Source organism: Pezoporus flaviventris, unplaced genomic scaffold (assembly GCF_033815535.1).
Source record: "Pezoporus flaviventris isolate CSIRO_AGI_PZ_B2104156 unplaced genomic scaffold, CSIRO_AGI_Pfla_v1 ptg000140l, whole genome shotgun sequence".
Taxonomy (NCBI): Eukaryota; Metazoa; Chordata; class Aves; order Psittaciformes; family Psittacidae; genus Pezoporus; species Pezoporus flaviventris.
The window spans coordinates 429,231-443,370 of NW_026892688.1; the positions used below are offsets into that span (position 1 = coordinate 429,231).

Here is a 14,140-nt window from a genome sequence, read left to right on the forward strand (position 1 = left end):
GCATGTAGAAGACAAAATTTGTACTTGTCTCTTAACAAGAAAATCTGAAACTCTCCTTAAAAGCTGCAAGTCAGCGGTTCAGCCTGATGCAACTCTTCAGGTTGAAGAATCTGAATTTCTCAGTTGTTTACAAAGTTGCTTCCTCACTATTTAGCATTATTTCATGCTCTTTAGACAGCAAGAGGATTGGGGGTGGGGAAGGAGTGCAAGAGGAGGAAGGGACACAGAAGGGGACTTTTAAGTATCAGTAAGTAAAATAAACATTCAGTTGACATATCCCAGGTTTTCCTATATTTTGGAAATAATGACATGCTGAAAGGATCTTTCCAATGGAAGTCCACATTCGATCTACAGAGCATCAAACCTAGCTAGGAAGGTACCTATTTCCTCCTACAGACCATTCAGTTTAAATTACCATTTGGAATTGCTTAACTTTTTATTGGCTTTAGATGCAGATACCTCAGTTCAGCAAGAGAGCACTCATGAAAATGCACCCAGTTTCAGAAGAGAAAGAAACTACCAACCTACAAGTTGCAACCTTACATTTTAAGATGTTAGGAGCTATTTACAGACACTAAAAGAAAGTTTTAGTTTGCTTCTTTTTTGCTGAGATGCACAATCCTCACATTAGGCAAAACAACACAATGTATTTTAAATCTTCGATACATTGCATAGAAGCAAGAAAAATAATTAAGGACTACTGTAGCTGCCTGTCCACTCACTTGCATTTTAGTCCTGTTATACTGGACAGAATATATATAAATGGAGTTCTTCTGAACTCAGCAGTTGTCTGAAGGTTGCACAAACATTAATTTATTGTATTGATCTGTTATTTTTAAGTTTGAACAGTGACAGCATTTTCCTAGTAGTTTTCAGGCTACTTCATGATCCCCTCATCACGCAGACATTTGTAATTCTGCTCTATTTAACTCACTGGCCTCAGAAGAAACAAATGAAAGTGTAATCTTCTCTCTCAATATAAAGAAATAGGAAAAATAAAAGTTGTCTTTGTTATTTAGGATTTAACATGTGCAACTATTCTATTTGTTGGCACTAAATGAAGTGGCTTGTCTAGAACAATTAAGCAAGAGCTGTATGTAAATAGATGATAATTTCAATTTTGCCCCCTAGAAATACTGCTTTAGTCTGGAAAACAGTCCAGGAATCTAAGATGTTTTGAATTCCTCCTGCAATTACCAGTATAGCTAACATACTTTTACCAGCTTACACCTAAAATGGGGATAATAGTAAACATCTTCATACCCACAGAAAACACACTTATACTACAACGAACTTGGCAGTAAAAATGCACATAGCCATGCTGATTAGGAAAAATTAAAAACCACTGCTAAGAAATACTATTGCTTTGTTTTCAAACAGCTCTGCAGTAAGACACATTCTCCATGTTTCTAAACAATCCGTTTACTGTCAATTAAAGAAAGATACTTCCACTATTTCCTCCTGAAGTGCAAATTTGTATGTGGCTAGAGAACGGCATTGATCACATGATGCACAGATTACTGTTAGAAGGTAAATAAATCTGATACAGGACACAGTAAAGCCTGGCTACTAGCCTGATACACAGTAGTTTTCAAAGACTGACACTAAAAGCAAACTTTCTTTACAGCTCATTCTGCTCTTGACAGGCAGGCTATATTAGCCACTTAATAACCTTAAGTTACTGACATGAAAAAATAGCAAGACAGGTACAAAGTAGCATTACCACACTCCCCCAAACAACTATTGACAAGACTTGACACACCAGGCTACCACCTAACATGCACAGTAGCCGATAAAGAAACACTTTATGCACCTAAGTGAACAATGACAAGATAGATTTAATTAGAGAAATTCATAAAAACATTTCAAAGGCATTGCAGTCTATGACCTGTCGAGACAATGTGTTATAAGCAGTTTTAAAAGTTACCTATATAAAGGGAAGATTTGTGTTTTGCGACACTATCATCAATAAAAGCTGTCCCCAAAGTATACAGTGGTGTTCCTCCAACTCCCAGCATCAGCTGTCCCAGGATAAAAACATACAGATAGTTGGAAAGTGAAGACATTGCGCTGGCACTGCAAGTGAAGTTAGCAGACCTTGTTCCTGGAATTTGACATGTGTCTGAAAGACAGAGAGCAAGACTTTAAAATTCTGTTTCCAAGCTTGTCACAGTCTAACTGAAGAAAACAAAAACAAACAAACAAACAAAAAAAAAAAACAAACAAACCAAAACCCACACACAGAAATAAAAAATAACCCTATACTGAAAGCTAAATTATAGACAAAGTACTCTGCACACAATTATCATTTTCAGTCCTAGTAATATATAGTAATATACTCCATTTGACAGTGACATCATATCCCCCAAAAGAAATACTATTATGGCTCAGGCTTTTTTTCCTTACCAGGAAGGAAAGATGGGTAAAATAGGCTTATTAAAACACTTTGGCTTTTTGAAAGTATTATTGACCAAATATGAAAAACAAACAAAGCAAGCCAAACCTGTCAAATTGTCATGCAACAGGTTAGTGAATACTCCTAGGAAACAGACAATTTTGTTCTTGTACTTTTTAATGATTCTGAGAGCACTAACAACTTCTGCTCTTAAGTGACAAAACAGTCTGGACAACCTAGGTAAAGTTGGACTGCTGGAGAGAAAAGTGCAGTTGTCAGTCACAGATAATGCTCTCTTCTCATACACTCTATTGAGAAGTGTTTCTCAAGGAAAAAAAAAAAAAAAAACAAAAAAAAACAAAAAACAAACAAACCAACCTTAAAATCCCACACCACTAACGCTCATGAGGCACACACTGCTGTATCTACAGAATGAGAAGCTAATGTAAAGCTTTTCAACTTGTCCACACATACAAAGAGGGAAGCAGAGGTATAGCAGCCTGAAGTTGCATCTGATCCTGTCATGCTTGGCATTATAAGAATGGAAGAGAAAAGAGTGAAGACAGGAAGTAGGTTTTCTCTTATTCCCCTTGCTATCACTGCGCTTTTAGTAGCAGATACCCCAGGGACAAGATCAAAGGAGCATCATGGCTGTTTTCAGATTTGTCTACAGAAAAGCACACAACACTAAAGAACAGGACAAACCCACCAGTGCGGTAGAAACAAGACACATTGATCAAATATATGAAAGCACACTTCAGATTAAATAAGTACACCAAAAAGTTCTCAATACTTTACTACACAATTATTACATGATTTTTCTCAGGTTGTTTTACATTTAAAAACACTTCAGACTTTAAGCACACAAAGGGCTAACTTGCCCACACTTTGGTCTCACAGGATATAAAAATGTAAGGAAGTGCTTCCCACACAGCAAATATTTAAAGAGAACTGTCAACACTGATGTTATAAATGCATCCATGGGCTTTATCATGGCTTCTTCCTGAAAGAACAACACCATAGCGGAAGTGAAATCACGTAGCACACAACAGGTGACTCAGTGCTGTTGCACAGAAACCGGCCAATATAGAGCAATGGGAAATTCTCACTTCAAGAGAAGGAATCATTAAAATTTTCCTTTCTTTCCACTTCTGAACAATACTCATTTTAATGCTATGCAGAAGCCACACAGGGAGCAGCTTATTATGAATCACTATTCTGAAGACTAAAGGTTTTGACAATAAATGGAAAACATACTCCATTTGCTTTCTTTTGCAGCAAGGTCCTACACCTGGGTTGTGGCAATCCCAGGCATAGCTAGAGGTTGGGTGAAGAAGTGATTCAGACTAGCCCTGTGAAAACAGACTTGGGGGTGTTGGTTGATGAGAAACTTAACATGAGCCAGCTTCAGTGTGCACTCACAGCCCAGAAAGTAACCATATTCTGAGCTGCATCAAGTGTGACCAGCACATCGAAGGAGGTGATCCTGCCCCTCTACTCTGCTCTCATCTGACCACACTTGCAGTACTGTTCTGGCGTCCTCAACGTAAGAAGGATATGGAGCTGCTGGAACAAGTCCAGAGGAGAGTCACAAGGACTATCAGGGGACTGGAGCACCTCCTGTATGAAGACAGGCTGAGAAAGTTGGGGCTGTTCAGCCTGGAGAAGAGAAGCTGAGCAGAGACCTCAGAGCAGATTCCAGTATCTGAAGGGGGCCTATAAGGACGCTGGGGAGGTACTCTTCATTAGGGACCGTAGTGATAGGACGAGGAGTAATGGGTTTAAACTTAAAACAGGGGAAGTTCTTTACTGGGAGGATGGTGAGGCACTGGAACTGCTCCATCCCTGGGAGTGCTCAAGGCCATGTTGGACAGAGCCTTCGGTGACATGGTTTAGTGTGAGGTGACCCTGTCCACAGCAGGGGGGTTGGAACTAGGTGATTTTAAGGTCCTTTCCAACCCCAACATATAATTCTATGATTCCTCTTTTCTGAAAAAAATCAAATCTTTAAATCAGGTTAGCTTTGTACTATTTAAATGCACAGGATCTAAAATTGATTATTAAAAAAAAAAACATGTCCTGCAACATCTTGTTAACATACACGTATTCATGTGCAATGCATATATATGCAATATACCTGCAGTTATAAGTTAGTCTCCAATACCTACCGGGCTAGCCTAAAACAGCAGCTAGCTAGGTATTTTATTGTAGTACACAAACAATAGTAACTTGATAAAATATATCAGAAAACAAGTAACGCAGAGCAAGAAAATACCACAAATTATGCTAATGACTAAAGCGTAGCCTAATTTGATCTTCACAAAATAAGTAGATTGTGTAGGGTAATATAAATCAAACTCTTGACAGAATGTGGCTCTTCATGAATTCCCATCTCCACCTACACTGTCTCAGGCTTTTAGACTGCCATGAACTAATTGATTATAGATACTTTCACTTTTCTAGCTCTTCAATTTAAATGCCCTAGGAAATTTATCCTCACATTGAGGTGAGAAGTTTACTACATTACTTTGTTTTCAGAATCATGTAATCTAGTGTAACTACAAAATTAAGAAAACCATCAATATGCACTTTAATACAATCACCGTACTCTTATTTGTTATCAGACTTGGTTTTTTTTTAAAGTCACCAAGTACACATGCACTTGCTGAGTGGAGTCATAGACTATATTCCATGTTCCCAAGAAACACTTTAAAAGCAAAGATCATTTACCACAAAGCTAAGAGTACCAATCTTGTACCAGTCAAAGGTTTAAGCAGATTGTTAAAAGTGGCACAGGTTAAATCTAACCTGGATTAGATCCACAAGCCTGTTTGCTGCTGTCATAAGAACAATGGTGAAAAGGTACTGCCTTTTATACAACCCAGAGACTCTAAACTTAGCTAAGCAAGACTCTGGGAGAAGTTTAAGATGGGTGGCTGACCATTTTTAACTAGATTTTCTTATTAAACTTCTTTTCCTTCTAAAAGTCAGTGGATTAGACTTGCATTTTAAAGAGCAGAAGTGCATTAAAGGCAACACCATCCAACAGAGCTAGTCATTATAAGCCTTCCTGCATGCTTTAAATTTTCTACCTGAATTCAAGTTATGCAAAGGCCAAAATATCCCCAAGTATCTAATACAACATACTAGGCAAGAGTGTAGAACCAACTGTGAGATGCTTTACCAATTACATTAGATCTAAGACAGGTCTCTTGACTTGGTTTTCTTTGTACCTGGAACTGCAGCCAGCAGGTGTGGGGTTTTTTTGTCTTTTGGCAGGCAGGGAATAGTTTAGAGTTGCCAGGAGTGAGAAATAAAGAACAGCTTGTTTTCTGTTCCTTTATAAACAGAAATACATCTCACCTTTAAGTCTTGAATAAGAAACTCAAAGCTTCAATGGACACACTGAATGAAGACATAGTCTTTGTTTCTAAAGGCAGATGTTACAGTATTACAGCACATCTAAATGCTATAGAGAATTAGGCCAAGCAATACAGAGAAGAGCAGCACTACCCATTATTTGACTAATTAGATAATCTCTTCAGAGAACAAACCCAACAGAAAAACCACAGATATACTAATGATGTCAAATTAGAGCAGAGCATCACACACATTCTCTCACCATTAGTACACAAATGCCACAGTCTTCTCTACTCGTAAATTGCCCTTGGCATGTTCTGGGAAGGAAGGTCAATTAATGCCCTTCTGAGAAGGTTCACTCTCATACCCTAAATGACTTGGCTATCACCTGAGTCTCCAGTGAAACAGAGAGCTGAAGAAAAGTGTTCAAATTATTCTCCCTCTTCTTAGATCACACAACACACATTTCAACTCAAATGGCTAGGGTGTGTTATTAACAATGACAGCTCTTTTTTTTTTTTTTCCAAAGAAGTCATTCACATGCTGTCACTGAAGAGACTCACGGAATAATTCAGGTTGGTAGAGGTATCAGGGAGTCATGTTGTCAAACTTAATCCAAACAGTGTCAAAGCAGAATGTAGATCAGTTGCCCAGGACTTCACCAAGCAAGGTTTTAAAAGCAAAACAGACTGCACAGTCTTCCTGAGTAATCTGTTCCAGTGCTTGACCAACTTCACAATAAAGTTATCTTGTGTCAAGTGAAGATCTACACTTCACATGTGCTGTAACAGACATCTTTCACAAATTTAAGTATGTTTCAATGAGATCCGAGATGGAAGTTTAAAAAGCACATTGCTTATAGCATCGGCAGTTGTTACTCCTCTGCACTATGGGTAACCAATAACAAATGGTTTTATTACAGACAAACCAGTAGATGGAGCTCCTGACTATCAATATCAGAGCCTGCTGCAACACTGACGACCCTACGTAACCTGAAAAAGCAGAAAAAACAGCAGGTTACATCTGCATTACAATTTTGAGTCTGAAGCTTTTCTAGAGATAAGGCACGTTTGATGTTGCTAAAGATTTCTGTAAATAGGTAGACCATTGGTTAGCTACTCTTTCAATAGAAAACAAACTATCTAAAGTGTTACTGTGATAAAGATCTGCAACTGAATAGTTTTGTAGAGTAGGATATGTATATACTCAAAATTAAATTAATATCTCAAGGTAAAACATTAAGCTCCAGGAAGTCTGTCAGCCTTATATTGACCACTAGATGTATTTTGTATTCCAGACAAGATCTGTTAATTAACCTGGCAGACATAATAAATACCGGGCTAAATCATACTTTGAAGCTGTCCTGCAGCTGAAGCTCACTGTACTCGCATATGACACATGAAAAAAATACTCAAGTAATCAACTAGGAACTGTTCAAAAATTTCAATACAAAGCATCAAATAAAAGACTTTTACAAGCAAAGTGTTCAGGGTGTGGTCCTATTTACTTCTGCAGCTAAACGTATGGTTAAGATGCTTCATCATCAGAACTAGCTAAACCAGACATCCTAGAAAATCATACACTGTGGTTAATTTAACTGTTAAAGGATGCTGTTACACAGCACCTGCAGATTTGTCATGGTGCAGACAATCCCTGCACTCCGTAGTCATTTATCTTTGACAACATTTTGTTTAAGTCAGCTTAAGTCCTTAAATCTGCTCACCACAGTCACAGCACTGGTAGCTGCATTACAATAGTCAAATCAGCATGAATTCATGCTTACACTGCCATGGAGAAAAAAGTATATGCTCCATTTAAAATTCTTCCTACAGCTTTTAGATTTCAAAAGTCCATATAGAGTATGACCCCTAACAGATATCACACCTCAGCATCTTTAATGGCAGGCAAAGGGACAGATCTCTGATGAAACAGTAACTGATTCTGATATTTCAACCAAAATTGATAAGAGAGAGAGAGATCACCTGCAGTAGTTGGCCATCTCCCTTCAGATTCCCACCTTGCCAGTTGGAATTGTTTTGTATTAAATTCAGCTCCCCTTCCATACTAGTGTAGTAGGGAGAACAACAGTGAAATTGCAGACAGTAATAGAGCCAGGAACAAGTAATCATCTGCTCTATCTCCAAACACTGAAGAGTTTTTCCTTTTGGCCTTAACAGTTAAATTGACTTCTGCCTCACATCCTCACTTATTAGATGGGGAACAATAGCTTGCCAAAGTTACTGAACTAATGCTTGATGTCTGGACAGCATAGTGTGCAATGTGACTAACACCTGAAAAACACTAATTTGAGAATCAGCCACCAGAATACTGAGAACCCTTTCATCAGATTGCTTAACAGCTACTTATTCTTTTTAGTGAGCACTACTCTGCTTAGTCACTGAAGGCATAAATCTGATTAAATACTGCAGTAACAATTAAGACAATCCTGAAATATTAAGTCATCTTGCTTTAAACATATCTGAATGTTTGTTAGTTACAGGTGTACCACACTAAGCTGAGATGCATTAAGCACACTACACTTAAAATCTGGCTTTATGGGAAAAGATATACAAGACCTCCTGAGAGCTGGCTACTCCCACAATTTCAGTACTGCTTTGTGCAGTATAGTTCAGTACTGCTTGTTACCTCTACTTCAAAGAAACCCACAAGTTTCTATCAACATTAGAAGAACTTGATGAAACTTGTTACAAGATGCCTTTAATAGTTCAAAGCCTAAAAGAACTGCAACATGTAGTCACCTTCCAGCAAGACCAAGTGCAACGGTTTTAACATTTATTCTACGTCACTGTCAGGGTTTAAGCTCAGCTGGTAATTCAGAACCATGCACCCGCTCGCTCACTCTCCCCACTTCTTCTTCCTCCAGCTCCTGAAGGGATGGGGAAGGGAATGGAAAGAATGTAAATCCCATGGGTTAAGATAAGAACAGTCCAGTAACTAAGGTAATAACAAAACCACTACTGCTACCACCAATAATAATAATGATAAGGGAAATAACAAGGGAAGACAATACAACTGCTCACCACCCACCGACCAATACCCAGCCCGACCCGAGCAGTGATCTAGCTCTCCTGGGTAACTCCTCCAGTTTATATACTGGGCATGATGTGCTGTGGTATGGAATACCCCTTTAGCTAGATGGGGTCAGGTATCCTGTCTCTGTTTCCTCACGGCTTCCCCTCCTCCCTGGCAGAGCATGAGACTCAGAAAGTCCTTGGTCACAGTAAACATTACTTAGTAACAACTAAAAACATCGGTGCTATCAGCATTGTTCCCAGGCTGAAAGTCAAAAACACAGCACTGCACCAGCTACAAAGAAGAAAAATGACTGCTACTGCTGACCTCAGGACAATCACTGACCTAACTTGCATTTCTATTCAAAGAAATGCCAGATCATTTTTACACAAAGTAAATTTTAACTGCATTCATCTGCACAAGTCAAAAAAATTTTATTCAAGTATTGCTTATGAGAAAGAACTGATATTGACACACAGATCTCTTCTGAAAACGGAAGTCTACTGTGCAAAGAGGCACCTCTTGAACTTCACGATTTCACAGAATCATTTTATTTTCAGATTAAAGATATTTTTAGGACTCTGACAGAGATTAATTATGTTGTACCAAAGTAAAAGTTTCACCAAGTAGCTACACAGACTTTTTAAAATCCCTTCCAAAACATAAGGATAATCTTACCTTCAAGTTTAGTTCCAAAGTGGTATTTTCCACTACTGAAGTGTGGTAAGGAAAATATAAGTGAGCCCAGTCCTAGCATAAATGCTGAGAAAGCAAGCCATCGTGGTTTGTGCCCTCTTTCTCCAAAGAAAGATATAAACAGTGCCAATATACAAAAAGAAATATCATAGCTTGCAGAGATTAAGCCAGTGAGTGAACTGTTCAACTCGTAACGCTTCTCAATTGTTGAAATACTAATGTTGATCAGGCCATTTACCACCATACCTACAAAAAAAAAAAAAAAAATTACTCAAAGGTACTTTAATTTGATAAAGTTGCAAGGGTAAAGTTACCACTGTATGCCGGAACGGTTAAAACAAATATATTTACAAAGCTATACTTAAAGGTATTTAATTAGCTTTAAAATCCAGATAGGTAGTAGAATGATACAGTGCTAACTTAAGCCAGCCAAACTGCACAGAACTATTCCATTTTCTTCTCTGTTGTGGGCATTAAAGATTCAACACTCAAATATTAATTTGGAAAAAAACATGCCTCAAAATCCATTAATGTATTAAGGTTCCAGATTCAGTCTGAGGCACAGAGATTTCAAACAAAATGCATTGCAGCATTATAAGATTCTGTACAAATTAAAAGAAAATTTGTCAAGTTTGACTTGCATTAGAATACAAGCTACAACGGAAGAGTTCAGGACACAGCTTTCAAATAAAAATTGTCAAACATTTCCTCTCTGCCACCATGAAGGGAAGATACCAAGCAGCTTCTGAACAGACACCCTTCCTCTGTAATATAAAACATACTTAAAAGTACGATGCAACTGTTTCAGAGTTAACTGAGGTGATTTACTATAACTGAGAAAAAAGTTTGCCCTCTGAATCTTCAAGCTCCAGAAGTGTCAAAACAACCTGGAGAAAAGACCTTGCACAAGCTTCCATACTTCGGCACAGGTGAACTCCAAAAAACTGATCCAGGAGTAGAAGCAAGTAAGCTGCAGCTGCCAATGCATGCTTATAAACACTGTTCATTTTCTATACGTGTTGTTCGTACATACAAACTTGAATCTCCCATCCTCCCTCACATTTTCCAACACCAAGTAGTTAAACTTTCAGGAGTTTACTTCTGACAGTTCCCAAATAGTATTCTGCTGCAAGTGAGATGAATAAACATACTTTCTAGCTGTCAGGTAACTTCATGGTACCCTAATTAAACTGTGCTCATAATAAAATATACAACCTGAAAAAAAGTTGTTAGTCTTGGAGTCACAATTGCAAATAAGGTCAAGACTTCTGCAGTCTGACACGGACCCCACAGTTATCCTTCCTCTTTCTAAAATTCAAACACAATTCTCTATTGTCATTCTAAGAACAGAATGACAGATGACTGGGGACAACCATGTATTTAAGTTAAGTTTCAACAAGCATTGCACCATCCAGAAGTGCAACTACACAGTCTGAAGTTCAACAGTTCTGCCTGGAGTGCTCTACGTGTTAAAAAAAGATATCACTCCAAATCTGTGATCAACCAGCTATTATCTTATTAGTGAAATACACACCATAACTACACACTTCATCATTCTATAATGAATTAAGTCTTGGCATAATCATAGCTTCCTAACATCCTATTATGGCCTTTTTATTAACAATTATGATTTTATCTTTAAGTCTGACCACCACACTTAAATTCCTATAGGATTAAATAGCAGTATTCAGGACAGTGTCTTTATGCGTAGTTTAAGCTGTCACCTTTAATTTACATCCTAACAGCCATAAAACCTTGCAGTTAATCTTACTGGATAATTACATTTAATCTGTAAAAAAAGTAAATGTGATGATTGCATTGGAGAAGTTGTGCTGTCATTCATATAGTGATTAATCACTAAAGTTTCTTCAGGAAAGATGGAACCTGGTTGACACTAACTTGATCTGAAAAACAAATCCTACAAGGACATCTCAACACTTAAAGAGTAGTACAAATTATTTTTTAACTATCATCCAAACCCTTATTGTCTTGCCACATCTGTTTAGAAGATGTAGTAGAAGTTTAGGTACAGTGTGCATTGAACCACAAAATCTAGGTTAATCATAAACCAACTTCATTTGGTCGAACAAGACACAGGAGTATTTTTTCTTCATCCACTCAACAGAAAGCACTTTACAGGTTTTGAAAGTACAGCAGCTTTGAAGCCGTGGATTGCAGGCACACAATTAAAAAAGAAAAAATAAATAATAATTTAAAAGTCTCTCCAGCAACAAATCTTGTTGTCCACAATATGTCCTCATATTAAGTATTAGTGCTTTCAAAGTCTTCAGACAGATTAGACCAGGCTAGGCTCAAACAGTGGTTCTGCTGTTTCATTTACCAAAATTATTACTGACATTACAAAAAACTGTCTTGCTTGTACCCAAGATAGTGAGATAACTTTTTTGCTACTGCAGCATATCTGATTACTGCATGACAAGATGCAATCATACATTTATGCACCTGTGAGTACCATACAGAAAGCAGGTATTAGTCATGTATTCCATGTTCTACACATAGTGTCTTCTATTCTTGAAATACAGGTTTCACATGTCCTTGAAACAGAAACAGCCAGAAATGAAGATTTAAGTTTCACCTGCAATCTCCTGAGAAGCTAAAATGCAGCATATCAGATGTTAATGATAACAGTAACTTATTTCCTAGGGCAGCTAGAAGATAGCATAATAAATACATGCCTTCAGTTAGAAACACACATACAGAAATTTATACACTTGTACCATGTCTCTGCAGTAAACCACCTACTGTATTCACTCATTGTGTAAAAAAGTCTAGTGTAACAGCTTACATAAATCAAAAGTGTGTTAAGGATTATTTCATTATTCTTCAGCACATTAGGAAATAAACTTTCCTGGAGGTACATTAAATATTAGCAAGTTTTATAGACGTATTTTATCTTCCTTAGTGATGCTTTCTGTAATTTGGAGGGGAAAGCTACAGTACAGTAGTAGCTCACACAACTTCAAAACCCAGTGCTTTTATCTAAGTTCTGGAGCTGCAAGCCCTGAATATTTTTCCAAAGTTTCACATGCAGTAGTGAATTTCTTGTGTGAAAATATCCTTTTTTTTTTCCACATCTCAAAAAGAGTTGCAATCAGTGCCCGATTTCCTTTCTATAATCTAGGCAAAGGAAGGGTACTTCTTGTGAAAATCCAGATGACATATAATTAATAATGCCACAAAGGCTGTAACAGCTACACCTACATAAGCCTCCAAAACAAGAATCAGAATTTTCCTCACATTAGGCCCTAAATTTGAGTTACATTAGGTAGGTACCTCTATGAGGTCTGGCATACATCCCCATTTAGGTAACATGACAAAGAGCTACATAAGCGGCATAACCAACACCCACATCATCCTAAGGGGACAGAGTTTCCTATGATATTGCTGCTCAGTTCTCCTTGGACCATCCCAGTTACTTCAAGGCCCCAATAGATCTTGTTACAGAAAGCCAAAAACATGGAAAAAAATATCTGGAGCTGAACAACTGATATTAAGAGCAAGCAAAATTTCAGGTTCCCCTCAAGGTTAATCCCCTAGCTATGTGCTAAAAATGGCTGCACTAGGATTCACGGAACAAACCAAATGTTTTTAAAGCCACATAAATTACCCGAAGTCCCACTCAACCATGCTACATGCTAAGGTAGCTTTCTAACTGGGAGGCAACAAAGTACATGCTAGGGCACTACACTGCTATCACTTTACAGCATTTGTTTTCTTCCCTGGACCAGCTGTCTCAACCTGCACGGCACATACGGTGCACTAGCTGAACGTGAGCAATGGGGATCCAGTATAGGGAAAAGCAGAGCATGAAGCACAGAGCTGATGGGGCCGTGGGCTTGACAGTGGTCAAAAAGGTGGATGGGAAAATAAGAAAATGAGGAACTGAGAGAAGTACAGAGAGCAGTACCATCCAGGACACTGGGGCACTTCCTCCCGTAGCCAGAGTCTAGTGACTAACGTCACTTTTCAGCACCAACACTAGACTCAGGCAGCTGGAGGAACCCTATCTCCCCTCACCCACCACCACCACTCTTCACCTTCCTGCCCCAAACCAGGCTCCCCCACAGCTCCAGAACGGATAACAAGATGCGCCCAGGGCAGCAGGAAGGACCCACAACGAAGGTGGGAAGGAGTGCAGCACCTCACTGCGTCTCCGGAGAAGCTTACCTTGGAGGATGGCCAGCAGGCTGTACATCGCCAGGAAGCCCTCAGGGCTGTTGCAGACCTGCAGAGCCCTAGGGGTAAAGCAGCCCCAACCGCAGAGCCCCTCCCCAGACTGCGCGGGGATGCCGCCATCTACCTTGGGGGAGCTCGCCTGGCGCTGGCTGCCGGCGTCGGGGGTGGGCGGGTCAAACACCGGGTTCTCGATGCCACGACCCTCCATGGCACCCGTCAGAATGCCGCGGCGGAGCACCGGCTACAGCGCTCCTCTAAATACCACGAGGGCGGTCAGGTGGCGGCGCTTTCCCCCTGCTATTGAGGAGGGTTGCCCGTCCCGCTCCGCTCCGCCCCGCCCCGCCCCACCCCACCCCACTCCACTCCACTCCTCTTGGGGTCGTGTCCGGAAGATCCCTCCGAACCCGCTTGCCGCTGCTGTCAGCGCCGACAGCGCCAGCACTTGTCCCGCGGACGGCC

At 39.3% G+C, this 14,140-nt stretch overlaps 1 protein-coding gene across 1 annotated transcript in view; it reads right to left on the minus strand.

The window, feature by feature from the left end:
• Window positions 1-13,912, minus strand: part of SLCO4C1 (solute carrier organic anion transporter family member 4C1) — a 31,084-nt gene extending 17,172 nt beyond the window's left edge. Inside the window, 3 exon segments of the mRNA XM_061479054.1 lie at window positions 1,928-2,122; window positions 9,467-9,730; window positions 13,673-13,912. Coding sequence (XP_061335038.1) covers window positions 1,928-2,122; window positions 9,467-9,730; window positions 13,673-13,889 — 676 coding nt within the window. The 5' untranslated portion in view covers window positions 13,890-13,912.
• Window positions 13,913-14,140: the final 228 nt, after the last annotated feature.